Here is a 27,441-nt window from a genome sequence, read left to right on the forward strand (position 1 = left end):
TCCCATGTCTCAATCACTGGGTAGACCTCTGGCCCAGCTTTCACATGATCCAGTGATGTTTCAAGTTTCGCTCAGCTTTGTTGTGTCCCCATCCCACAGGTAAGGCCAACCTGGCCTTCCTGAGCAGGACTGGGGTAAAGGTGCCACCTGTGTGCAGGGGGGCTGGCAGTGCACACAGTAGAGGTGAATCACCCCTAGGACCCCAGCAGCCAGCTGTTCCTTGTGGGCAGGGGTTTCTGGATCTTACCAGAGGTTCTGCTTCATGCTCTGGTAGTCTTGCAATTGCCACTGGATGCCCTCAAGCTCAGCCTCCAGGTCAGTGTGGCCCATGGCAACAGGAGAAGCTTGATCTTGACCACTCTCCCAGCTGGGCCCAGGCTGAAAGGAGGGCGCCCAGGTGCTGGGAGTGGGCTGAATGCTTGTGCTGCCAGACCTCAGGTACACACCTGCAGCTTCAGAGCCAGGCCCAAGCCGGGGGCCTGTGAGGTCTCCAGGAAGGAGCAGGTGGGGATTAGGGAGACAGGCTAGGGATAGAGGAGCCTGGGGCGTAAGGCCAGGGAAGGTCAGTGATGTTGATGCCTATAAAGGAAGGATGGACACTGAGCAGGGAAGCTGGAGGAAGGCCTGGGACAGGGTGCCAGGGGTAGGGTAGGCAAAGCCCCAGGAGCTGGGCTTTCCCATAGCCAGCTCACTCAGAGTCCTGGCCCTGCCCTTCTTCCCTCAGGACCAGACACCAAACCACCCAAGGATCACCCCACCCTCTGCAGGGCTTGGCTCAGCCCTGCTCCAAGCAGCTGTTTCGAGCCTTCCTGATCTTTCACCCCTGCTCGCTCTGAACTGTGATCTTGTCTTTCAGTGAGGAAGTGATCAGAGGCAGCTGTAAATGTCCAACACCCACCTACAGCCGATTCCCTCCTGGTGAGAACAATGTCTCTCTCACCATTCCCAAGGCTCTCTTGAGGCACCAGCTCCTCGGGGTGCAACCCCACTGCTGCCCCCTCCGTTACTTAGCACTCCTCCTTTCTCACTCCCCTGCCTGACAACTTGATTTCAATTCTCAACTTTGATCTCCAGACCCAACTTCTTCCCCGAAGGCCAGACTCGCAAGCCTGTTGCTTTATCTCAAGTCTGACAGGTACAAAACAACTTCATGCTTCACCCCAAATGGGACCCCACTGTTCCTTCTTTCAGTAAAATAACTCATTATTCCCTGAGTTATCCGAGCCAGGCTCCTTCCTTCACTCGTATCAAACCCATCAGAGCAAGTCCTGCCTAGTCTGCCTCCCACCACGGTATTGCCAGCACCTTCTGCCAGGCCATCTGATCACAGAAGCCAACCATCCTCCACAACTTCCTACTCTCCTTAAAACCCAAACTTTCACCAGAGCCTGTATGACCCTCAGGATCTGCAGCCTCCACCAGCGGGACACCTCAGGAGCAGGGCCCCGCGGGCTGTTCACTAGGCCCTAGTTGTGGCACGTACATCTGGTGAGTGAATGAGGGGCCTCGCTGCGTCTTGCTGAGGTGGGAGTGTTCCAGAAGCAGCAAGGACAGCTGTGGCTGCAGCACCCGAGTGCATGACACAGAGCACTGAAGACCAGACCGCAGAATGAACTTCAGACGACCAGACAGGACTTACCCTAGTGGGTGCGTCCACTCCACAGGGCATGAAGGAGGAAGGGGTCAGCAGCTCTGGGCCTGCACTCGCCATGGGGGACAGCTTCCGGCCAGGGGCACTTGGCAGGGCCCCAGCCTGGGGCAGGGAGCTACTGGGGACCAGTACTGTCTGAGTCTTTTCCAGGAAGGGCCTCGTCAGGGAAGGGCCTGCTGGCTGGGCCATGCCTAGGCCTTGCTCCCTCAGTGTCTCAGGCCTAAGCAGAGGGAAGGCAGGAGTTGGTCAGACCTCAGTACCCTCCTATGAAACAGGAATAAAAGGGCCACTCACCCTCAGACCCCAAATCACAAGCCTTGGATGGAGGTACCATCTATTTTTGAGGGCCCAGGGACTACATGACCTACCCTTGCCCCCTGATGGTGCCACACCCCAGGGACCTCCGGCTCTGCAAGGGCTCCAGCAAGAAGTTTGGGCGTCGTGGCTGCTTCCTTGCTGAGCGGACAGCATTGCTGGGAAGAAACATGGGCCTGTTCCTCCAAGCTGCCCAGGGGCTGCAGGGGGCCTGAGACCTCTGTGGGGTAAGGGGCCATCATCCAATCCAGCCCCTCTAATCTTACGGGGAGACTAAGGCCAGAGAAGGAAAGGATGATGGTTCTGGACCACAAAGAACTTCTAGCAATTCTAATGAAGCGAGGCTGATGTCTCACCCACACACATCATCTCCTTTGACCTCTATAGCAACCCTGGTGATGTGGCTGTTTGTCCCACATCATAGGGGAACAGGCCATTGTTAGGGTCAGGGTGGGGGATGAAGCAGACAGAGCAGGACCAAGGCCCAGGCTGGTGCCTCTCCCCTTGGTGACCTCTCCCCCAGGCTCAGGCAGCACTGGGCACTCTGGACACAAACGGCTGTATCAGCAGAGCGTGTGGGTATGGGGCAGGGGCCAGAGCATAAAAAGTGGGGTTTCCGAGAGGAGCCCAGTTTCCTGGCTGTAAGGGGAGAAGCAGGACAATGGCAGGTCTGGGGGCAGAAGGGTGGGGCTGCCCTCTTGCTGTGTTCTCTCCCAGGGCTGAGGAGAGACGTCCTGCTGGAGAGAAGGGTCCCTATGACTCAGCAGTGACCCACAGATGGGACAAAGAGACAAGAGATAGCTACTCACAGCTCCAGGAGTTGGGGGTCCCCGGCATTCGGCGCCAGGCTGCCCAGAGCTCCCAGTGGCCCACGAGGAGCTCGTGGCCTCGTGGTCTCCAGGGCGGCATCCCCAGCACCAGCAGTGATGCGGTCGGGAAAGGGACCCTTGAATGTCACTCTCCTGGGCATGGTGGATGTGGGAGGCTGAGGCCCCCTGCCTGGGCCCAGCACCTTCCTTTTCCAGAGCATGGCACAGCGATGTACTGCCCGGTGGAGACTGTGGGCTGCCTGCAACAGCCTCTGTCAGGTCATGCCATGTCCGGCCCACTCCCCACGAGAAAGTGAGGGTACCCTGGGCCTACCTGCACCTGCTGCTGGCAATGCAGCTGCTGCCGGAGGGCCTTCATGCCAGCTGCAAACCGCAGGAGGCGCATGACACCCTCCTGGAGGAGCTGCTGGTGGTAGGTCTGCACTGCCCGCTCCAGCCGTGCCTTCTTCCTCCTCCTCTCCTGCACAAAGCCCAGCCACGCAGCCCACACCTCCAGGAGGAGGAGGAGGTGAGCCCCAGCTCTCCCTGCTTAGGCTTCCCCAGGGGCTGAGCCCACAACCCACCCTACCTTCCACCAAGGCACAGTCCTCTCCTGGGAAGAGCAGGGGCAGCGGGGTATAGAGCCCCCATTACCTTTGCCTGTAGCGAGAAGGCCCAGAACCACAGGGCCCGGGCTGTGTCCTGCTGCTCCCGCCTCCTGTTCACCAGCTATGGGCCAGGAAGAAGAGATTACCGAAATAGCACCTCCGGGGAGGCCAGCCTGACCACAGGGCCCTGTCACTCTCAGACCCCTTGAGGAATTGTCCTCTGGAAAGAACACACAGCTCTGGGGGAGGAGCAGGTGGGCAGCATGCTGGGCTGGCAAGAAAAGCTGGGGCCGCCCTCACATTGCAGTCCAAGGAGTGAGGGACCCGTGCGCGTCAAGGGTTGCTGAGCTGGATACAATCCTGCCTGGCATTTCAATCAAGGCCTCATGAAGATTAAAATGCATTTCACATTACTTTTTGACTACTACCCTCATGGGGTTTTTTGTTATTAATCCTCACTGGAGGGTATTTTTCCATTGATTTTAGATAGAGTGGAAGGGAAGTAAGTGGGGGGGGACACACATCGATTGGTTGCCTCCTACACAACCCCAACTGGGGCTGGGGATTGAACCTGCAACCCAGGTATGTGCTCTTGACCGAAAATCAAACCCTTTGGTCCACGGGCTGACGCTCTAACTGATGAGCCAAACCAGCCAGGGCCTCTGATATATTTTTCAATGTGACACATAGAAACAGGGCCCTGAAGTAACTCTGCCTTACACAGTCACAGGTGGATGGAAGCTGGCGATGCCCGGAAGCTGGCAATACCCAGAAATGTCGGGTGGGGGGCACACCTGGGGAAAAGGGTTTGTCAAGTTCCCACCTGTTGTCTCCACTGGAGGAAGCAGGACCGGACGAGTGTATGGACCAGGAGTCGGGCGCCCTGCCTCTGCAGGAGCTGAACGGAGAGTGGGTGCACAGGGAGCTGCGTTAAAAGGTGCCCCATACCCAGACCACCTGGGGGCAGCCACAGAGTGAGAAGTTCTGCCCAAGTAAATGGTTCTCCCATTGCCAGGTATCCTCATGAAGCCAAGAGCCTCCTGCACCAGGCAGGGGCTTCTAGATGACTCCACAGGTCCCCCGCTCTGACAAGCCTCGATTCAGGGTGAACGAGGCTTTTACTCAACTGTTTTTCATGTGGGAGAGACCAGATCTTCAGGTACCATCCCCCCAGCCATCCCAGAAAGGCTCCTGAACCTTGTGCCCATAGGACCCAGACCACCCAGCAGCCATACTGGCTGCATTGCCTGAGTTCTGCGGGAAGGACCTCTTCCTCCCTGGGGCCTGGTGTCCCGGCCTGGAAGGGCTCGCCCGCGCAAGGGAACCGGGGAGTTGCAGCCTGCCTCACCCTCTTCCTGATGCAGCCCAGATGGTGCACCTTCCACCGGTCCAGGCCCTGCAGCAGTAGCTGCCGACGGTGATGCTGTGCTGCCCTCTCCAGCTGGGCTCTCTGCTGGGCTGCTCTCTGGCCACGGTCCCGCCAGTGCCAAAACCAGGTCCTGAGACAGCCTGAGGCAGACCGAATCAGTTTGCTCTTTTCTAGGGTCTATTTGCATGACTACGTCACCAAATTTAGAGTGCAGAATGAAGAAGGCTGTGTGGGGACAAAGTTGGGGTGTCATCCCACACTGGGTGAAACCACCACGTGTGGACACTCCTCTGAGGACAGCTCTGGCCACCTTCAGCAACCTTGAGCACCCTGGAGACTGGAACCAGGTCTTCTGTTTGCTGGTGTGACCTTCCCAAGGGCCCATGAGCCGAGACTGCAGATGTGCCAGGGTCCCTCAGAGTGACTGCAAGAGCTGCTGCGTGACCCAGAAGACCCTCTGTCTGACCGTGTGAGACGGTGGCCCTATTGTGCCAGGTAGGAAACTGAGGCTCAGAGAAGTCCAAGCAGCCTGAGCCAGGTAGGGCCGCATCCTGCATTTTGTTTCTGTGTCACCAGATTCTCTCTTGAGGAAGCAAACACTTCCTTCTGCTGATTTTTTTTTTTTTTTTTAGACAGAGGAAGGGTGATTGTTTACTTTAGAATTTTTACTTTCTTAGGCCCTGAGAGAAGTTTCTTTCAGAGACAACCGAAGAGGGCTGACACCAGGGCACTGATGCCAGAGGAACAGGGAGGGCGGCATGCACAAGCCTGGAGGCCAAGCATTAGTGCTAAATGCTGACACTTCCTGGGCCCTGCTTAAGTGCATATATATTATTCTCATTGGGTCCTCATGACAACCCCAAGGGACAGGGAGCATTATCCCCATTTCATAGATGGAGAAACGAGGGCTCAGAGAGGACTAGCCCAGGTTGCACAGCCAGCATCTGACTCCTGCCTGTACTTCTTAAGCCTCTGTTTCATGATGACACCTTGCTCCTAGTTCACCCTCCAGTGCCCAGCCCCATGCTCGGACTGCCAAGGTGTGCCCACACCTCGGGGCCTTAATTAAGCCAAGATATGGTCCCCCAGGTAGCGAATGCACATCTACTATGTGCTGAGAACACCAGTGTCTTGTCACAGGTCTCCCGAGCTTCTTATGGACATGGCAATCCCAGGGACTGCCTTCTAAGGAAAGCCACCTGCCCCAGAGTCCTGTGCCCATTTCCTCTAACTCCCCGGAGTGGCCGCCTGGGCCAGGAGTGTGCACTGACCCAAGCTGCCGAGGCCTGTGCAGCACCAGGTGCCACACCCCTGTATAAGCAGAGACCAAGGGCTGGGCTGAGCCCCTCAGCTGCTTTCTTGGAAGTGAACTAGAAACAGCAACTGGTTTCTGGGGTGAAGGACAGCTTGAGGACACAGAGCAGCACGTTTAACCCAGAGTTCTGCCTAGAGGAAAGTGAGACCTGTGTTCATCAACACAAACATGTTAGCCCAACCACAGCTGAATTCTTGTCTTGGAGCAAACTCTGTCAAGCCAACATAACGACTTGATCTGTTTTCTCTACAGTTTGACTTAAACCATTTCCATTTGCATTTGTACTTGTCCTGACTGTAGGCTGTCCCCTGAGTGTCAGGTCCCACGCTGCAGGACCAGTTCCCGGGTATCTCACAGGCAGAGACTGTCTTCCCCAGGCTGTCTGTTTTGCAGGTAGTGGGACTACCTGAGGCCAACTGAGCAAGTCCCTGCTCCCAAGGGCCCAACTATAGGAGGGAGCAGGGCCCTCCCATGATGAGGCTGACCTGATAAGCAGCAGCCACTGGAAGGAATTCCTGTCACAACCATCCCTCCATTCCCTCAAACTCTTCCATTCCAACTTCATTTCCTCGTTTTGATGTAGATCTCAAGCCTTGACTTTTCATTTGTAACAAACTGGTTAGTAATCAGTTGGGAGGAGAATGCTGTGATGTACTGGCTCAAACAGTTACACCCTCCCAAATTCATGTCCGTCCCGGAACCTCAGAATTGATGTTGTTTGGTGAGAGGGTCGCTGCAGTGTAATAAGTGACATCACACTGGAGTAAGGTAGGCCCTTCCTTGATAGTGTGTGACTTGACTTAGAAGAAGAGACAGGAACACACAGGGAAGAGCCAAGTGACGATGAAGGCCAAGGCCAGAGTGATGCGTCTACAAGCCAAGGAACAGCAAGGACTGCTGGGAGCCCCCAGAAGCTGGGAGAGGCAAGGAAGGGTTCTCCCTAAGCCTTCAGAGGGAGCATGGCCCTGCCAACACCTTGATTTTAGACTTGGCCTCCAGAACTCGGAGAACAACTTTCTGTTGTTTTAATCCTCCCAGTCTGAGGTGCTTTACCTCAGCAACAGGAAACTAGTACACAAGAAGGAGACAAAGACTCCAGGGAGGCAAACAGCGCAATGTGACAGCTCTGGGTCCTTCATCCTTCCTCAGCTTCCAGGGGCCCCACTTACGCCTGTCCAGCACCTTCTGGGCCTCCCTGACGGCACAGTCCTCCTGCTGTCGGTAGTATATCTGCACTGACGCGGCCTCCCGCCACTGGACCAAGACCTAAGAGGCAGACAACGAACAGCGAGGCGGTCACAGCACGTCCTGGGGACTCCCAGCTCTGCTGGCAGCGCCTTCCTGGAAGGAGGCCAAGTGGTGGACACAAGGCGCTGACCACAGTCCAGGAGGCACCAGGCAGAGCCCCAGGGCCCGCACAGGAAGCCCAGAACCTCAGGTGATGGCATTTCCTACCAAGAGTTAAAGGTCACACCATGCCGTGAAGACACAATGGGCTTTCATTCTACTTATTTGACAGAAACGATGTTATGCGCACACTACCATTATGTGGGACTTAGAAAATCACAGAAACAGAGCACTTTGAAAAGTCAAGCAGCTAGGGGACGCCTGGTGCCTGCTCCCCAAACTATCACAAACTCCATTCACCCCAAAAAGGCCTCCTCCCCTCCGAGCCATGAAGCCAAGCAGAGTCCTGACCCTCCTTCCAGAGCAGGGAACCCACACGCTGGCCTCGGAGCTATCCCGAGAACAGGCTGGGCCGAGACCATATGCAATGTTCCTCATCTGCGGATGCTTCCCAGGTGTTAGGAGCAGTCCTGCCAGCAGGGCTCCCCGCTTTCTTCTAAAGCGTCCCCGAGTCCAGACACCACCTCTGTCATTTCATCTGCTTTGAGTCCCCTGTCTTGTAACACGTCTTCTTCCCATAGCGTGTCCTGCCACACCCTCCCCTCCCCCAGCTTGAGGGACCAGACCCCACCACAGGGCATTTTGGGGCCACTTCCTATCAGCAGTGACCAACTGCCTCACATTCCTGAGATGCTCTATGCTTTCCAGAAAGTCCCTTGGCCGTGAAACCTGTGGGGCTGACGCACAGGAGCGAGCGTCCTCTTCCGACAGACGCAGAGACGGGGGGCATGGTGACTTCAGCAGTTTCCCCCAGTGGAAAAGTCCACACATATGGAAAATACTGGTTCTGATTTTAATGAAGACTGGTTCATAATTCAGTAAAATAAATAAAACCCGACTGCTCACATGGCAGAGGAGGAGTTTTCGTGTTTTCTGGTTTCCTTGTTCAGTTCAAATCCCCGGCACCAACTCCCACACCATCTTGTAGAAGCATGGTCCCGAACCCTCGCGGGTGACCAGCTGGCTCCCGTGCCTCACCTTGAAACACAGGCTCCTTCTGTAGTGAGCAACTGCTCGAGAGGTTTTCTCTGCTTCCTCCATGTGGGCCACTGTGTTCTCTCTCCAGCGATGCAACACATCCCTGCAGGGACACAGGCCGGGACAGGGGTGACACCGGTGTGGAGAGGCAGGGTGAGGTTTCTGTGAATCACTCCTGGTTCTTCAGCCCACTCCTGAATCAAGGATGCCCTATGCCTGAGAACATGTTTCCCTGACAGCCATGTTTATGTTGATGCAGCTCATGGTTGCTGAGCACCGGCCCTGTGCCAGGCATGGAGGCAGCACTGGGGACACTGCAGTGGACAAGACCAAACTACATGCTCACGAATGTATGCGCTACAAGGAACACAGAGATGTAATCAGGCAGTGACAGGACAGGTGATTCATGCCATGATAAGGGAGCTAGAGAGAAAGGGAAGCTGGAGGAAAGGCACCAGAACCTCAGCGCCTGCGCTGGTGCTGAGTTAGCTCAGGGACTCCCTCCTTCTATGCCACTCTGTCTGAGGAGCTAACTGGACACTTTATGGGGCCCTGAAGGAAGAACAGTGGTGTTTAAAGTCCACAGGGCCCACCACCCACAGGCAGCTTCGAACAGTGTATACGGAACAAATACAGAGGAAAGAACAGAAAGAGTAGAATGAGGAAGCCCTGCACGAGAGCGAGTTTAGAGCCTGGCTTAGCAGGAGCTGGAGGATGGGCCCAGGAGGGAGCTGGAGCCGAGGCAGTAGGTAACCTCCAAAGCTGTCAGACGCAGAAGGGCCTAAGCAGTAGAGAGATGACTCTGGAGTCTGTGAAGTCTGAAGAGTCAAGTGGGGAGGCGACTGACTGGGAACTGAGAGGCAACAGGAGGGAGCCAGTGCAGCTTCTAGAGCAGGAGGGGTGCTAAAGGGGCCTCGAGAAGCGGAATCTTCCAGGTCTGAAGTAGGGAGGGGAAGTGCTCAGAGGAGCAAGACAAGTGGCGGATCTCACAGACATGCAGGTGAGACCTGCTTCCCACAGGTCCCGCTCTGCACACAGCAGGCACTCGAGACATGAGGGGAACCAGCGAATGGAGCGCTCACTGTGGAAAAGCAAAGCTACGCTATGAGCAGCGCGAGGCAGCCAGGCTCGGCCTGTGTCTGGAGTCTGTTCCCTGATCCTCAGGCTGGGCCCGAAAGACGCTGGGAGACTCACCGCAGCAGCTGCCTCTTGTGCTGGCTCTCCCTGGACGCCACCTCCTGTAGGATGCTCCGCACCCGGCTCTGGTAAGTCTGCAGGAGACCAGGACTGGAGGCTGCCCCTGCACCCACAGTTCCCCCCGTTCCCAGGAAGGCCTCAGAGGTTCTCAGCAGGGACTTAGATCCCCAGAGCACTGACCAGAGGATGGGAAGAGGCCAAAGGGCAAAAGGCCAGGAGACCACCTGGACAGCAGGGAGAGGAATGTCTCACTAAGCCCTCAGCTAGTAAGTCCAACCACTGGACTCCTGGATCGGGGGCAACTCTGACAGTAAGGCTGGTACCCCAAACACTTTTTACTCTTCTTGTTTGTATTTACTGAGCAAGGAAGGAAGAACTTAGCCCTATGGCTGTAGACTCACTGTCCACGGTACTTGCTCTGTTCTAAGAGGGGCAGACAAGGGAGGCGGAGGAACAGCAGCTCCTACCCCCCAGGTCTGCAGCGCCCTGTGCAGCAAGGCGTGCTGGTGATGCAGGTCTGCTCGCATTAGCTCCTGTTGCTCAGCGCCCCGGAGGGCCAGGCACTGTGGACAGAGGAGAGAGCTGGTCACGGAGGGCCAAGGAGGGCAGGCTCAGCTTTGCCTCCATTTTACACAGTCTGGGTGAGCTTGGGTAAGGTATGAAACCTGGGAGCCCCAGCTTTCTCATCTATAAATAGGTATCTTTAGGGGTTTTGTGAGGATCAAACGGAGCCAGTACCTGACTTAGGGTAAATGCTCCAGCAACATTATCATAAATACCTTTGCTCAGAGAAAGATGCCTATCAATGGTTAGACTAGGAATTTCACATTCAGTGAGTTCAGATAAGAAAAGCCTAACACGTAAAAGAACAGGAATTTTGAGCCAATCATTTCATGAAATCAGGTTAACATTCATTTGCTGCCCGGCCTCTTCCCTACGCTCAGAGGCAGGTGGTTTCAGAGGGACTGGGGAGGACCCATATGGCTGCTGAGTCACGCTGACACACAGCTCCACCTGTCCACGAGCCACAGGTGGGTGGCACCTGTGCCAAAGCCTTACCTCCCTCCACCTGTTCCAGGCCCAACGCAGAAGCCGTGCTGAGTGGAATTCTGCAGCCAGCACCCTGCCCATCTTCCTGTGAGGAGAGAGTCAGTGCTCAGTGCCGCAGCCCAGACCCAGCTGGGCCCTCTCCGTGGGTGCCCTTCAGTCCCTGGCTCCTGCTTAGTGGCTCTTAAATTAGGGGCGGAGGGGAGTCGAGATCCACTCTGAAGAGCTGCCAAAGGATTTGAGCTCTCCACCTGGGAAAGTGAACGTGTAATCAAGTTCTGTCAGACAACCTCACAGGGCTTAGGTACCACTGAAGGCTGTTCATGTGCAGATGACGGTGTAGGAGGTTCAATGTGGCCAGAGTCTGAGACGAGGGGAGATCCTCGCAGCACAAAGCGGATACAGAAAGGCATCAAAGCAGGAGTGTCTGCAGCAGACATGTTCGCAGCACAAAGCGGATACAGAAAGGCATCAAAGCAGGAGTGTCTGCAGCAGACATGTGGCTGTCTATGCTGCTCCAATAATCACATGGTATGGCAAAAACTGTCACACCATGACCCTGACCAGAGCTGCTGCTCCCAGGGGGTCAGTTACCCCTAAACAAGCCCATCAGTCTGTTCTTTGGCCATGGTCACTTCGAATGGGCCCCAACCAGACCCACAGACATGTGTCTAGGATCCTCTCAGTACAGCCCTGGTTTTGCTTAGTGTTTCAGATTGCATTTCCGGAACTTAAAACCAGAGTCTAGGCTAACATGACCCGCTGGCGGGGCACTCAGAGCCGAGAGTGCTGCCACGACGATCTAAGCTGGTCTGAGATGGCAGAAGCACCCACTCACTCTGCTCGGAGCCCTCGGGCACTGTTCTTCCAAATGGAGAAAACCTCCCTGAGCCTCGCCTGGCGGTGGTGGGCACAGGCCACTGCTCGCCACTGCCGCTCCTGGAGATGTGCTGCTGCCCGCTGGAGCCACTTGGACCAGGACGTTCGCAGGAGCTGCCGCTCGGCGTGAAGGATGGCCTGCGACAGGACGGCAGGGAGAGAACAGAATGGTCAAGGAGGAGGACACAGAGGCCAGGAAGACAAGGCAAAAGAAACAGACATTCAGGAGGTAGCTGCCCTGGCCCAGAAGCCGTCTGTGCAAAGGAAACAGATGCCCCAGACCCTGGCCCTGCCCTGTGAGCAGGATGTCCTTCATGGTGGGTGTGGGTTCAGGCGATGTCCTGAGAGGAGGCAGAGGCTTGAAACAGGTCCTGCCTGTCCCGGGCACCTCCTTGGGGAAAGCCACTTACTATCCTCTCTGCCAAGCGGTTTTCTTGATGCTGAAACATCTTCTGCCACCAAATAGCAAAGACTTGCTTCTCTAATGTCTCCCTAAAAAAGAAAAATAATAGAATGAGAAGTTCCAAGTGGATTTTTTCTTTTACACTGTGCTATTAAGAGACAAGATTAGATGGGGAGAAAGAAAAGGAGAAGAAAAGGAAAGCAGAAAATAACAGGCAAAAAATCTACAAACCACCGAATACCTTCCAAGTATTTCTCGTATCAGCCAAGCATTCACACAACATGAACAAGACTCAGACTTTAAGACCCAAGATCTTCCTCGATTCCAAGTTGAATTACCAACAGTGCTCAACAATGATTAGTGAAAGCTGTTCTAGTCCACGCTGGCCAGCCAGGACACACAGCCTTGCGTGAAGTGGTTAAAAACAGATGCCCTGCCTCCCAGGCTAACTGAGCAGGTCTGAGGCTGCCAGGAAGTGGTAGGTAGACAGGGAGATAGGTTTAGGAAGCACTGCTTTGTCACCTCCGCCTCAGCCCACCTACTCACCATAACGATGTCAAAACCCGCAAATGCAGGGCTGTGACAACTGGTCAACACCACCAGGGGCTGTGCACTGGCAGAGTCATGGGGCAAAATACATGAGGCAACTGTTTTCAGATCCTAGACAGCAAGCAACATAGGCTGCGATCCTTGCAAGATGGAAAGCATGCAAGGTAAGCCCCTCAGCAGCCCAGGCTTTTTGCCCAGGGCACTTCGTGGACAGTGAGGGAAGGAGGAGGACGTCTAAGCAGAGCATGACAGTCTCACTGAGCTGAGACAGAAGACTCAAGGACTGTGTGGACCTGTCTGGCCTTCTTAAGCCTGGGCAGGCAGAGACCTCACCCCAACCATCGACACCTCAAGGCTGCCACAGTGCCTGAGTGCCTATAGCCTAGGGAGGCCCACCCCTCACATACAGGCACACTCATGGACACTTTGCACAGTCATCAAGGGAAATACCCAGAATTCTATGTGAGGCTGCCCTAGGCAGCAAGCTGTAGGCCCAAGAGCTAAGTGGAGATACCAGAGGTTGGACAGGACTGGGAGATGGAGTTCCAGCCCATTCAGAGAGGAGAGAATTCACTGAGAAGCCTCAGGAGTAACAGCCATGCCTAACACTGAAGACAAACAAAAAGACCCACAGGAAGAAGGAATAAAACCAGTCTTTACAGGAGCACAGGAACCGCCGGAAGGGGAACCACACCTGCCAGAAAAAAACGCAAACCCTTGAAAGGAAAAAGGCTGTCAACAGAAACTCTTACAATGTTGGAATCAGTAAAAACTTAAAGAACTCTAATAAATAATTTTGAGTGTATAAATGAAGAGATGAACAAAATTAGTTACAAGACAGGGAGTTTCAGCAGAGGAATAAAAAGTACAAAAAAGAACAAAATTGTTTGGTGGTTTCTCAAAAAGTTAAACATAGCATTACCATATGATCCAGTAATTCCATTCCTAGGTGTATACCCAAAACAATTAAAATCAGGATCTCAAACAGACGCATGTACATCAATGTTCACAGCAGCATTACTCATAACAGCCCAAAAGTGGAAACAGCCCAGGTGTCCATCAACATATGGATGGATAAACAGATTGTGGCATAGCCACAACAGAACATTGTTCAGCCATAAAAAGGAATGAAAATCTTAAACATGCTATAACATGGATAAACTTGTAAACATTATGCTAAGTGAAAGAAGCCAGACACAAAAGGGCATATATTGTAATGATTCCATTTATATGAGGTACTTAGAATAGGCAAATTCAAAGACAGAAAATAGGTTACAGGTTGCCAGGGGCTGGGGGTCAATGGAAATGGAAAGTTATGTTTTTGTGTGTATTTTTTTTTCTTTTACTGAATTTTAAAAAGAGAAGAAGGGAGAAGGAGAGATAGAAACACCGACTGGCCATCTCCTGCATGCCCCCACTGAGGATTTGGCCCACATCCTGGGCATGTGCCCTGACCAGGAATCGAACCAACAATCTCTTGGTGCATGGATCAACACTCAACCACTGAACCACAACGGCCGGGCCGGAAGTTATTGTTTAATGGGCACAAAGTTTCCGTGTGGGATAATGAACAAGTTCTGGAAATGGATAGTGATGATGGTTGCATTACACAGTGTGCTTAATGCCACTGAATTGTATACAGTCATTCATCACTTAACGACAGGGATACATCCTAAGAAATGCCCCAACAGGTGATTTCATCGCTGTGCGAACATCACAGAGTGCACGTACACAAACCTAGATGGTATAGCCTGTTGCTCCTAGGCCACAAACCTGTACAACACGTTACCATAGTAAATACTGTAGGCAATTGTAACACAATGGTAATAATTGGTTTATCTAAACCTATCTAAACATGAAAAATGGCACATAGTATAGGGCACTGATCATAAATGGAGCTTTCAGGGCTGGAAGTTGCTCTGGGTGAGAAGTGAGTGAGCGGCGAGTGAACATGAAGGCCTAGGACATGACTGCACACTACGCAGACTCTATAAGCACTGTACACTTAGGAGACACGAGATTCATCACACAACACAAGATTAATTCAAGAAAAACATGATGCAATCAAGTTTGTGGTAAACACAAAAATACAAGGCTGCTGCCAGCATAACAGCATACTGTTTTACAGTAAACGTGTTTTTTTTTTTTAATTAATTTTTGCTACAGATGTTTTTCCTTTTCCCCCCCAGACAACCTCTTCCCCATCCCGTCTCCCCACCCCCCAGCATTGTTGTCTATGTCACTGTTGTCATTGGTTATGCTTATATGCATATAAGTTCTTTGGTTTATCTCAGCCACCCCCTCTTCCTCCTCAGAGGTCTGTCAGTCTGAACCATACTTCTTTCTGTCTCTGGGTCTAGTTTGTTTAGCAGCAATAAACGCTTTTTATAAGTAGAAAGAGCAGGCTCTAGCCCTGGCCGGTTTGGCTCAGTGGTTGGAGCGTCAGCCTGTGGTCCTGAGAGATCCGGGTTCGGTTCCCGCTAAGGGCGCGTACCTCGGTTGCAGTTTGTCCCCGTCCCTGGTCGGTCGTGCGGGTGGCAGCCACTCGATGTGTTCCTTTCGCGTTGATGTTTCTCTCTCTCTCTTCCTCTCTCTCCCTCCCACTCTACCTGAACAAAAAAATGGAAAAATGTCCTCAGGTGAGGATAAAAAAAAAAAAAAAAGAGCAGACTCTAAATTAATGATAAAAAGTATAAAGTACAGCATAGGGAATATAGTAAAAAATATGGGTACTAGACTTATCAGGGTGATCACTTTGTAAGGTATATAAACACCTGATCACTATGCTGTACACCTGAAACAAATATAATATTGTATATCAACTATCACTGAAAAATAAATTTTTACAAAGAAAATCAATTAACAATATAAAAGTATAGTATAGTAAATAGTACCTTATTATCAAGTATTATGCACTGTCCATAATTCCCACTGTATGTGCTATACTTTTATACGGCTGGCAGCACAGTGTTAGGTTTGTTTATGGTAATAAGGATAAACATGCCCTGGCCGGTTTGGCTCAGCGGTTAGAGCGTCAGCCTACAGTACAGAGAGACCCAGGTTCAGTTCCCACTAAGGGCACATATCTCGGTTGCAGATGGAACAGAAGAGAAAATCCAGAAATAGATATAAACATATTCGGCCAAGTGATTTTCAATAAAGGTGCCACAGGTGTCCAAGGCACCCTGGCTGGACAGCTCAGTTGGTTAGCTAGTCGTCTCAATATGCCAAGATTGTGAGTTCGATCTCCAGTCAGGGCACACAAGAAGCAATTAATGAATGCATAAATAAGTGGAACAACAAATTGCTGTTTCTGTCTGTCTGTCTCTCAATCAATAATAAATGGGGGACATTTGTAATACTCTCAACAATAAAAAATAAATAAATAAATAAAAGCAGTCAAAAATATTTTAAAAACACCCTAAGAATTATGGAAAGATGAACATACATATTTATTTGGAACTCTGATTTGCTAAACTCCAAACCAACCCATGAATGTTAATTTACTGTAAGAGTCACAAGTCAAACTGGCTAGGGGTAAGGGGGATAGTTAAACTTTGTGTGGGCACCTGCTTTTATTTTACATGGATTATTCCACTAGTTTTCCTGACAACCATATGAGAAAAGGACTATTAGCAAATCATCTCCATTTTAATTTGAGAAAACTGAGGCTCAGAGAGACTGAGTGGCTGGCCCAGGGTCACAGAGCTGGCAAGCAGCGGAACAAGGTCTGAACTCAGGCCTATCCAAAACAGGAAGACAGGAACCTGAAAAACTAAGCTTTCTACAAAGATCCAATTAAACCAAAACAAGAGAATCAGGCCTTCCCTACCCTTGAAGTTTCCTGGCTATTCCCTGTCTCCAATTCACCCAAGACTGCTCCCCACCAAAAGTCCTTTTAGAAGCTCCTCCTGGCTATTTTGAAGGTACTCTCAATTTTTGTTCCCTGAGAGATGCTAAAGTGCAAAAAAAAAGAAAAAACAGAATCAATCATGGCTTTATTTGTAAAGAAAACAAAGAGGTGTATGTGTTTTAAGCAGTGAAGCCATATTTTGAATGAATCTTATACCAGAAGTCAATACAGAAACCAGGTAAAGGCATAGCAACTGTCTCTGCAGAAGGGATAGAGGTAAGTGCTATCCCCTCATCAGTCACTATTCCCCATGACCACGCCCTAAACACATGTCCTTGGACTTTGTGCGGAGGAGCCCTGAAGTTCTGGCCGATCCCCTCAGGTAAGCAGTCAGAGTTCTCCTAAGTCAAGATCACTGCAACTTCTTCCAATACATGTCCCCTCCCTCTCATCTCTCGGTCCTAAGTTGTTAACACCATACTCAGGGCAGTTTCCATAACTGTCATTTTACTAGCTGCATGCACCAGCTCAGACATCTGTCCATTATCTATCTGTAGGATCAGGCAATCCCCTCAGTCTGGTCCTTCTCATCCTGCCCACTCCCACCATCCATTCTCAGCCCCTCAGCTCAAAGCCAAGTTTCCCCCAGATTCTACCCTCAGCACTAGCTCTGAGCTCTAGAACTTGCAGATGACACAACTGAGGACACAAGTATCTGTTCTCTTGAACCGTTCAATTATTTCTTGCGTGAGTCTTATCTCCTATGAAATCATTAAAAAGATCTTCTTCCTCCTCGGACTATGGAATCACAGAACTCTGAATTTAAACTCTGGCTCTGTTAACTACTGTTTGTGTTAGATGGGTGAGTCATTTATCGTTTTGAACCTGTTCTCTCAGGACTGCTGGGGAGGGAAATTATTCATGAAGATGATGATGTCATAAGCAAACAAGTCTAGCTATTTGTTTCCTTTCTCCCATCACACCATGCCGACCACAGTGGCAGACAAACAGTTAGTGATTAATAATTTCATTATACTCCACCAACATTGCTATTGGCAAATTTGCCCCATGGCAGCTTAAAAGATGTAACTCTGCTCCTAATTTCAAGACTTCAAAAAGCCAGGAACCCAACGTTTCAGGGAAATCACCCTTACGCTTCAGGGAAATCACACTCAAGAATGCCCGCCAAAGCAATGCAAGGTCCAATTACACTCTGATCCAGAAAGCTAATGGGCAGCCTTAATGAAGCTCACTGTCATTTGTAATGAGGAAAGGAAGGGACATAAAACCCAGACTGTTTTGAAAGCATTTCCAATAAAGACAGACCAAGGTTCTCCTGAGGGAAAATACTGTCTTCCTGCTAGATGAAATCAATAAGCGCACATTATTGAAAAACCAGGAAGAACTCGGGCCTAGGGGTCTGAGAGGCTGAAAAGCACAGCAAATGGCTATGTGGGGGCAGAATTTGACCTCAGACGCCAGCCCCAGCTGCATACCTGTGAAAGCGTGCCGCTCTTGCATTAAGGACACTTTCTTGCTGGCGCCATCGCCAGAGTCTTCTCCAAGCCTGGAAGGCCATGGGCAGGGCTCTCTGCTGGAAGTGACTTTCTGCTCTGGCCTGTAAGAACTAAAGTAAAACAATAAATAACTTTTATTTTTCAGTAAAAAGAGAAAATGACCTTTCAAGGTCACACTTTTTTTTTAAATTAATTAATTCATTTTTGTTACAGATGTTTCTCCTTTTCCCCCCACTGATTTCCCCCTCCTTCCCCCTCCCCACCCTGTCCCCAGCTTTGCTGTCCATTGTTCATGCATACATGCATATAAGTTCTGTGGTTTATCTCTCCCCCACCACCCCCTTTTCTGGGGATTGTCAGTCTGTACCCTACTTCCACATCTCTGGGACTACCCCATTCCTCAGACTGTTATGTTCATTATATTCCACAAATAAGTGAGATCGTATGATACTTGTCTTTCTCTGCTTGGCTTATTTCACTTAGGATGATACTTTCCAGGTCCCTCCATATTGTCTCAAAGGATAAAAGATCTTTCTTTCTTACAGCTGCATAGTACTCCACTGTGTATATGTACCACTGCTTTTTTATCCATTCGTCTACTGATGGACATTTGGGCTGTTTCCAGATCTTAGCTATTGTAAATAGTGCTGCTACAAACATGGGGGTACATATACTCTTTCTGATTGGTGTTTCAGGCTTCTTAGGGTATATTCCTAGAAGTGGGATCACTGGGTCAAATGAAAGTTCAATTTTTAATTTTTTGAGGTAACACCATATTGTTTTCCACTGGTTGCACCAGTCTGCATTCCCACCAGCAGTGTACTAGAGTCCCCTTTTCTCCACACCCTCGCCAACACTTGTTGTATGATGATTTGTTGATGGCGGCCATCTGACAGGTGTGAGGTGATACCTCATTGTTGTTTTAATTTGCATCTCTCTGATGATTAGTGATGTTGAGCATTTCTTCATATGTCTCTTGGCCATTTGTATGTCCTGTTTGGAGAGGTGTCTATTTAGTTCCTCTGCCCATTTTTTAATTGGGTTCTTTGTCTTCCTTTTGTGGAGTTGTATGAGCACTCTATATGTATTGGAAATTAACCCCTTATCTGATGTATCATTGGCAATTATGCTCTCCCATACAGTGGGTTGCCTTTCCATTTTGATGATTGTATCTTTTGCTGTGCAGAACAAGGTCACACTCTTGAGGGAGGTTTGCTTCTTACACAAAATTCAAAAAAAGATTAAATCATTTAAAAAAAATTTTTTTAACCCTCACCCAAGGATATTTTTCCATTGATTTTCAGATACAGTGGGAGAAAGAGAGGAAAAGAGAGAGAGAGAAACATCAATATGAGAGAGACATAAATTTGCTGCCTCCCACATGATCCTGACCAGGCCAGGGATCCAACTGTAATCATGGTATGTGCTCTTGACCAGAATCAAACCTGAGATTCTTTGGTCCTCGGCTAATGCGCTAACCCCTAAGCCTATGCTCTAACCACTAAGCCTAACTGGCCAGGGCTAAAAAAAATTTTTTTAATTCATTATTTAATCCTCACCCGAGGATACTTTTCCCAGTTATCTTCAGATAGAGTGGGAGGAGGGAAGGGGGGAGAGAGAGAGAGAGAGAGAGAGAGAGGGAGAGGAAGAGGAAGAGAGAAAGAGAAACATTGATGTGAGAGAGATACATCAACTGGTTGCCTCCTGCATGACCCCAACCAGGGCTGGGGACCAAACTGCAACCAAGGTACATGCCCTTGACTGAAATTGAACCCACAACTCTTTGGTCCTCAGGCCGATGTTCTAACCACTGAGCAAAACCAGCCATTTAATTTCTTAATTTGAGAGAGAGAGAAAAAAAGAAAAAAGACAGAAAAGGAGAAACATCAATTTGTTGTTCCACTTATTTATGCATTTATTAGTTGCTTCTTGTATGTGCCCTGACCAGGGATAGAACCCAAAACCTTGGCGTATTGGGACAGCACTCTAACCAACTTAGCTACCCAGCCAAGATTAAATCATTTTATTATTTTATTTTTCCTTTACTGATTTTTAGAGAGAGAGGAAGGGAGAAGGAGAGAGAGATAGAAACATAGATGAGAGAGAACATCAATTGGCCGCCTCCTGCATGCCCCCCAATAAGGATCGGGCCCACAACCTGGGCATGTGTCCTGACCAGGAATCAAACTGGCTACCTCTTGGTGCATGGATTGACGCTAAACCACTGATCCACACTGGCCAGGAAAGATTAAATCATTTTAAATCTCTGTTAACATGATAGGGAAAAACTGAAATATGAGAGATGAAAACTATTCACTTTAATTAAAAGTAGGTTAAGAGAGATGAACCACAGAACTTATATGCATGTATGCATGAACAATGGACATGGACAACAAAGCTGGGGACAGGGCAGGGAGGGAGAGGGAGGGGGGAATCAGTGGGGGAAAAAGGAGAAACATCTGTAACAAAAATTAATTAATAATAAAAATAAAATAAATAAATAAATAAAAGTGGGTTAAGCTCTGGATGTTGTGCCTTTGTTGGCTGAGCACTGTCCCATGTGCCAAAAGATCACAGGTTCACTTCCTGATCAGGGCACATACCCAAGTTGTGGGTTTGATTCCTGGCCGAGGTGTGTATGAGAGGCAACCAATCTGTTTCTCTTTCACACTGATGTTTCTCTCTCTCTCTCTCTCCCCCTCTCTCCATTCCTCTCTCTCTAACATCAATAAAATAATTTTTTAAATATAGGATTAAGCCCTGGCCGGTTTGGCTCAGCGGTTAGAGCGTTGGCCTGCGGTCTAGAGAGACCCGGGTTCGGTTCCCGCTAAGGGCACGGACCTTGGTTGCTGTTTGTCCCTGGTCCTGGTTGGGTCATGTGGGTGGCAACCACTCGATGTGTCTCTCTCTCTTCCTCATACTCTATCTGAAATATCGAAAAATGTCCTCGGGTGAGGATAAAAAAAAAAAAAAAAAAGGGGGGATTAAGCATCTCTTCATATAATTTATATGTGTTATGTATATTTATATTTATCTAAATTGTTTTCCCACGGCCTAAATGTTCATATTCATTGCCTGTTTTGCTATCTGTCAGCATGTAACTCAGTGTTACATATGGACTTTTTAAACTTTAAAGAAATGGCCCTAGCCCGGCCTGTGCGGCCCAGTGGTTGAGCATCAACCCATGCACCAAGAGGTTCCCGGTTCGATTCCCAGTCAGGGCACATGCCCTGTTTGTGGGCCTGATCCCCAGTGGGGGGTATGCAGGAGGCAGCCAATCAATGTTCTCTCTCATCGATGGTTCTATCTTTCCCTCTCTATCTCCCTTCCTCTCTTTCTAAAACCAATAAAGAAAAAAAATTTAAAAAAAGAAAGAAAGAAAGAAAGAAAGAAAGAAAGAAAGAAAGAAAGAAAGAAAGAAAGAAAGAAAGAAAGAAAGAAAGAAAGAAATGGCCCTGGCCAGTTTGGCTAAGTGGTCAGAGCGCTGATCCTTGGACCAAAGAGTCTTGAGTTTGAGTTCTGTCAAGGGCATTTACCTTGGTTGTGATTCGGTCCCCAGCTGCAGGAGGGAGCCGGTCGATGTTTCTCTCTCACATCGAGGTTTCTCTCTCTCTCTCTTCCTCTCTCCTTCCTTCCCACTTTATTTAAAGATAAATGGAAAAAAAATATCCTCAAGTGAGGATTGAAAAAAAAATTTCAACTTTAAGAAACGTATTAGTCCTTTGTCATGTATGTTATCAATATGATGTTTATTTATAAGAGATTCTTTAAATTTTAATGTAACTATAAAAGGCTACTACTATTTCACTGATATATCAGTAGAAAGACAAACAACTGACATAAAAATAATCCAAAACCTTGTTGAGGGGGACACATATATGAATGTCTGGCGGTTTGTTTGCTTTTTTTATAGGACTATCTATCTATCTATTTATTTATTTTTAATCCTCACCTGAGGATATTTTTCCATTTATCTTCAGATAGAGTGGGTGGGAGGGGAGAGGAAGAGAGAGAGACAGAGAGAGAGAGAAAGACAATGATGTGAGAGAGACACATCGATTGGTTGCCTCCCACATGCGCCCTGACTAGGGCCAGGGATCAAACCTGCAACCCAAGTACATGCCCTGGACCAGGGATCAAACCTGCAACCCTTTGGTGTGCAGACCAATGCTCTAACCACTAAGCAACACTGGCCAGGGCTATATATTATGTTTTAAAAAGAAAGAAATCACCCTGGCTGGTTTGGCTCAGCAGTTGGAGCGTTGGCCCACGGACCGGAGAGTCCCAGGTTCGGTTCCCACTGGGGGCATGTGCCTTAGTTGTGGTTTGTCCCTGGCCCCAGTTGGGGTCATGTGGGTGGCAACCACTTGATGTGTCTCTCTCACATCAATGTTTCTCTCTCTCTTCCCCCTATTCTATCTGAAGATAAATGCAAAAATGTCCTCGAGTGAGGATAAAAAAAAAAGAAACCCTCAATAATTAATACTTTTATCTGTTCCTGAAATAGAAAGAACTGATGTGCCCCTTCAATAACTAAACCAGCCCTGGCCGGTTTGGCTCAGCGGTTGGAGCGTCGGCCCACGGACCGGAGAGACCCAGGTTCGGTTCCCGCTAAGGGCGCATACGTCGGTTGCAGTATGTCCCCGGCCCTGGTCGGTCGTGCGGGTGGCAGCCACTCGATGTGTCCCTTTCACATCGATGTTTCTCTCTCTCTCTCTCTCTCCCCCTCCCACTCTACCTAAACAAAAAATGGAAAAATTTCCTCGGGTGAGGATAACAAAAAAATAAATAAATAAATAACTAAACCAAGTGATCAAATTAATATCGTTAGCTAAAGATTTCATTTTTTAATCTTCACCCGAGGACATATTTGCATTTATCTTTCAGACAGAGCGGGAGGGAAAGACACACATCGACTAGCTGCCACCCACACAACCCCAACCAGGGCCAGGGCCAAACTGCAACCGAGGTACGTGCCCTTAACAGGAACCAAATCAGGGTCTCTCTGGTCCACAGGCCGATGCTCTAACCGTTGAGCCAAACTGGCCAGAGCAGCTAAAGATTTTTTTAAAACAACAACAAAACTAAGCAGGGCTCTACCTACTGCGCAGGCCATGCTGGAGCAGTGTGACAGATAAGAGCACTGACCCCTGACCTTCTACCAGTGTCAATGAGCTCTCTTTTGCCAGGAAGGAACTAAGAGACCTTCTACTTTCCACCTTGAATAAACACAACTTTCCAACTCTGGCCTTGACATTCTTTTTCTAAAAGGTCTCTCTCTACATTCTGTTGCGCTTGCATTAAGTGAGCTTAAGAGATCAAGTGACTAATGTCCTTCCAAAAACACCCACATAACCCAAAGGAACAAGCCATGCCCTGAGTTAACTATCCAAACTCCAAGAATTGAGTCAAAACCTGGGGAAAATTTTGAAGCAATCAGTGGCAGTTCACTTGTTTTTTTGTTCACTCGTTTGTTAATTTGTCCAAATGTGAGTCAGCACATACCCTACACCAAGTAATGTGTTGGGATAAGGAGAAGAAAGAGACAGGCTGAACCCTCAAGGACCTCACAGTCTGATAGGGAGAGAGGCCAGTAAAAAACCATGTGATGAATACTCTGATCAAGATACACCTGGGTGGGGCTGGGGAAGAGGTAACACCTGAGCGGAAAGGGTACTGAGGAACAGAGAAGTGCAGGTACAGTGAGAAGCAGGAAAACAGTACTTTCAGGGAAGGAGCGGCAGCTTAATTGGTCAGGGTGCAGTTGCAAAGGAACAAAGCGGTAACAGAAAAGGGTAAAGAAACAGACAAGGACCAGTTTGTGTGCCTTACTAAAAAATTTGGAGTCTATCCCAAACTACAAGGAATCAGCCAAAATCTTTATATTTACATGTTGAGACTCTAGCAGCAGATGGAGGTGGAGATGGAGAGAGAACTGCAGAAATAACGGGGGCAGGTTTGGTCTGTGTCTTGCCTCATTTCACTGCCAGGCATGGCCAAAAAGAGGTATGTACAGCATCACTTCCCACTACAATGCCCATGCAGACATCATCAATTGAATACATGGCCCCCAGAGCCTGAACGTGGCCACAAAATCCTTCTCAGCTCAGCACTCCAGACAGCTACCCATCACTGGAGCTGGCCTGCAAGATCACACTTATTTGCCACCGTGAGGCTAAACAACAACCCTGTGAGAGGAGCTTCCTTTGTCTGCTTTGTATCACAGTGGTATCCTCAGTGCTTAGCGCAGTGTCTGAGGCACGGCAGCTGCTCAGCAAGTCTTTCTTAAATGGAACTGAATCCATCTCACTCTGCCTTCACTAATTCATCAGCCTGACACCCATCTCCTCCCACTCACTGTGGTACCTGCGTCTCACACTGTTTAGCACTAGGATAAGGCACTTATGCTCTACCCCTTTCCCCATATCTTTTAAAGGTCTCACTGGGTGATGGGCTAGCTAACTAATGTAATAAATAAATTTCAGTAAAAGTATACATGGAATGAATGGCCATTACGAGCTCATCACTTTCAGAGAACACCTGCATTTTCATAGCAGATGAAGGAATGGGAGTTATGCACACGTTCCCACATCATAGGCGGACTGGGGGAAATACTTCTGAGCTTTTTACAGCACCCTCTCTTCCAAATCTGAACACTAAGACCTCTTGGCATAGGCCTTTTCCAAGTATCTTTCCAAAGCAAATGAATCCAAGAGTATAAGCCAGAAGAGCTATCTGTGAAGTACTCATACCTGCTTGTATTGCCTCTTCTGAGTATGCTGTAACCACAGCTTGATACACTTGCGTAGCAATCTTATTCTGAAATAAAACACAGAACACCAAGTTACTGCTCACCCCACTTTCAGGTTTTTAAATTTTTGTTTTGATTTTGAGGCAGGTAAATTTAGGTGTAGTTATTTACATCTTGAGTGTTAAAGGCACCCCATGGGTTTCATTCTAGGAGGGAAATAAGAACTGATATCTAACATGAAATCCGTCAACCCTGATTTTGGACTGTGACTTGCCCAAAATGTTGACAACTTTCTTGTAAACCTAACTGGACCACCAAGTACAGCATCACTGGAACTTAGGTCATATGCATGAAATCCCCCCCAATATCCTTCTTGTTTTACAACCTGGGGCTTGTTTATAACCACCACTCTCCTTTCACACAGTGATTTTTTTTTTTTTTTAATCCTCACCCGAGGATATTTCCATTTTTTGTACAGATAGAGTGGGAGGGAGAGAGAGGAAGGGAGAGAGAGAGAAACATCGACGTGAAGGGACACATCGAGTGGCTGCCACCTGCACGACCAACCAGGGCCGGGGACAAACTGCAACCGAAGTACGTGCCCTTAGCGGGAACCGAACCCGGGTCTCTCCGGACCGCAGGCCGACGCTCTAACCGCTGAGCCAAACTGGCCAGGGCCACACAGTGATTTTGAGAATGAAAACAATATTCAGTTCTGTAAACCAGGGCTTAGAATAATAATAACATATACCCTGATAACTCCAAACTGAGTCAGTTAAACACTGGGATTCTCACTGACTTGTTAAAAAATGTTCCAAAATTAGACCTCTAACTATACAAATTAAGTGGATTAAACTGGCTTTCTAAGGGAGATATACTGAACATTTTTGGCAGCAAAAAACTGAATTATGGTTACCTTTGAAGAGTAAGACTAAGGGGAGGGAGGAAGAAAGGGACCCAGGTAGCTTTTATGTAACTCTCTACCTTCTTTCCTATATATTGAGTTTTCCTCGTGAACATGTGGTACATTCACATATTTATTTTAACTGAATGATTAACTCTAAAAAACTGAGGATACTCTTTGCACCCTTGAAGACCAAGCCACAAATATTCACCTAGCCTGACCTTCTCTTTAACAGTATCTGTGCATGAATTCTACGAGGTGGGCATCACTAAAGCCTGAAGGCACATACTTCAAACTATGGGGGCCAAGAACGAGTACAAACATCCTCATTCCATGTTTCCTCTAATCAGAATGTTTCCTCTGATCAGCCAAAGGGGAAACACAAGCTCAGGAACCACTTTTAAAGTAGGGCCTTTCTGAACCTGCTGCAGTAACACATGGAAGGGTAAGTGATCACCTCTGGAGATCAGTGAGACAGTCACAGTGGTCTCTGGAGAGCCCAAGGAGAAGGTCAGAGTCCCTACCTGTAGTGGTCCCAGGCTGCTTGCAGTAAGGGGAGCTGTTCTCTCTCCTCCCTCTGCTCAATCCGAGACTGCCAGAGGTTCCAGAACCTGTGCAGCAGCTGAAACAAAACAGAAAGGAAATGGAAGTTTAAGGCAAGCTCATCACTCTTAACTTATTAGTTAGCAAATCTCTGTATCAAAGGATTGTAAGATCCCCAAAGCAGGAATTGCCTCAATTTGGAGCACCCAATATATAACAGGCTTGTGAAATGATTATGGAGAAGCTACATGGAACTATTCTGGGCCAAAATAAAAAGCAAAATGAAGGATCTTCCAGTCTACGGGAAGCAGAATCTATTTCTAATCTGGGCCTGTGGAAGACAATGCCATTATAGAAATTTAAAATGACTTTATAGATTAGTAAAGGGGGGGTTAGATTAAAAAATAAATAAAATAAAATGACTTTATCATTATTACTGACTATAAAGTAGACTTGGCCAAAAAGAAAAAAAAAAAAAATGTTTAACTTCAATCTGATCAAGTCCTTAGATCTAACTTCTAGTTTATAGGAGTTACATAGGAAAAAGGAAAATCAAATGACATCAAAAGCAAACAGATAAATCAAGAACATGGAAATTGTACAAAATAACTGGTCTTCCTTTTCAAAAAGTCAACATCATTTAAAAAAAAGAAAGTACACTATGCTAAGTAAAATAAGCCAGTCACAAAAAGCTAATACTGTAAATATGAGGTACTTAGAACAGTCAAATTCACGGACAGAAAGGAGCATGGTGGTTGCCAGGGGTTGGAAGGAAGGAGAATAGGGAATTACAGTCTAATGGGTACCGAGTTTCAGTTCTATAAAATGAAAAAAAAGTTCTGGAGATAGATTGTGGTGATGGTTGCACAACAATGTGACTATACTTAATGTCACTGAACTGTACACTTAAACAAAGTTAATATGATGCTTTATTATGTGTATTTTACCACAAATAAAAAATAAACAAACATGTTAAACAGAAGAAGAGGGTGGGACAAGGGGATTGCTATTAATTAAGAGCCTTAAGAGACATAACCAAATGAAGTGAGTAATCAATCCTTAATTGAATCCTAGTTTGAAAAAAACAGCTATAAAGACATTTTAAAGGCGATAATGGAAACTTGAATATGAGCTATACTGGATAACGGATTGCTGTTGATTTTGTTAGGGATCATAATGATATTGTGGTTGCGTACAAAAAGGTTCTGTTTAGCCCTGGCCAGTTTGGATTAGCAGTTAGAACATCAGCCTTCAGAATAAAGGGTCTCGAGTTCAATTCCTGGTCAAGGGCATATACCTGGGTTGCAGGTTCGATCCCTGGCCCCAGTTGGGGTTGTCAGGAGGCA

The 27,441-nt window shown here is 48.5% G+C and overlaps 1 protein-coding gene across 1 annotated transcript in view; it reads right to left on the minus strand.

Annotated features, from left to right (window-relative positions):
- Window positions 1–27,441, minus strand: part of SFI1 (SFI1 centrin binding protein) — a 69,207-nt gene that overhangs the window by 623 nt on the left and 41,143 nt on the right. The window contains exons 13-30 of the mRNA XM_036277282.1: window positions 26,077–26,174; window positions 24,650–24,716; window positions 17,877–18,007; window positions 11,986–12,067; window positions 11,535–11,713; window positions 10,709–10,784; window positions 10,051–10,212; window positions 9,647–9,723; window positions 8,453–8,555; window positions 7,237–7,333; window positions 4,732–4,892; window positions 4,207–4,281; window positions 3,430–3,504; window positions 3,110–3,286; window positions 2,776–3,035; window positions 2,020–2,124; window positions 1,640–1,871; window positions 248–579 (exon numbers count right to left, since the gene is read on the minus strand). Coding sequence (XP_036133175.1) covers window positions 248–579; window positions 1,640–1,871; window positions 2,020–2,124; window positions 2,776–3,035; window positions 3,110–3,286; window positions 3,430–3,504; window positions 4,207–4,281; window positions 4,732–4,892; window positions 7,237–7,333; window positions 8,453–8,555; window positions 9,647–9,723; window positions 10,051–10,212; window positions 10,709–10,784; window positions 11,535–11,713; window positions 11,986–12,067; window positions 17,877–18,007; window positions 24,650–24,716; window positions 26,077–26,174 — 2,489 coding nt within the window. The remainder of the gene's footprint in view (window positions 1–247; window positions 580–1,639; window positions 1,872–2,019; window positions 2,125–2,775; window positions 3,036–3,109; window positions 3,287–3,429; window positions 3,505–4,206; window positions 4,282–4,731; window positions 4,893–7,236; window positions 7,334–8,452; window positions 8,556–9,646; window positions 9,724–10,050; window positions 10,213–10,708; window positions 10,785–11,534; window positions 11,714–11,985; window positions 12,068–17,876; window positions 18,008–24,649; window positions 24,717–26,076; window positions 26,175–27,441) is intronic.

This window comes from Molossus molossus, unplaced genomic scaffold, assembly GCF_014108415.1.
Source record: "Molossus molossus isolate mMolMol1 unplaced genomic scaffold, mMolMol1.p scaffold_m16_p_22, whole genome shotgun sequence".
Classification (NCBI taxonomy): Eukaryota; Metazoa; Chordata; class Mammalia; order Chiroptera; family Molossidae; genus Molossus; species Molossus molossus.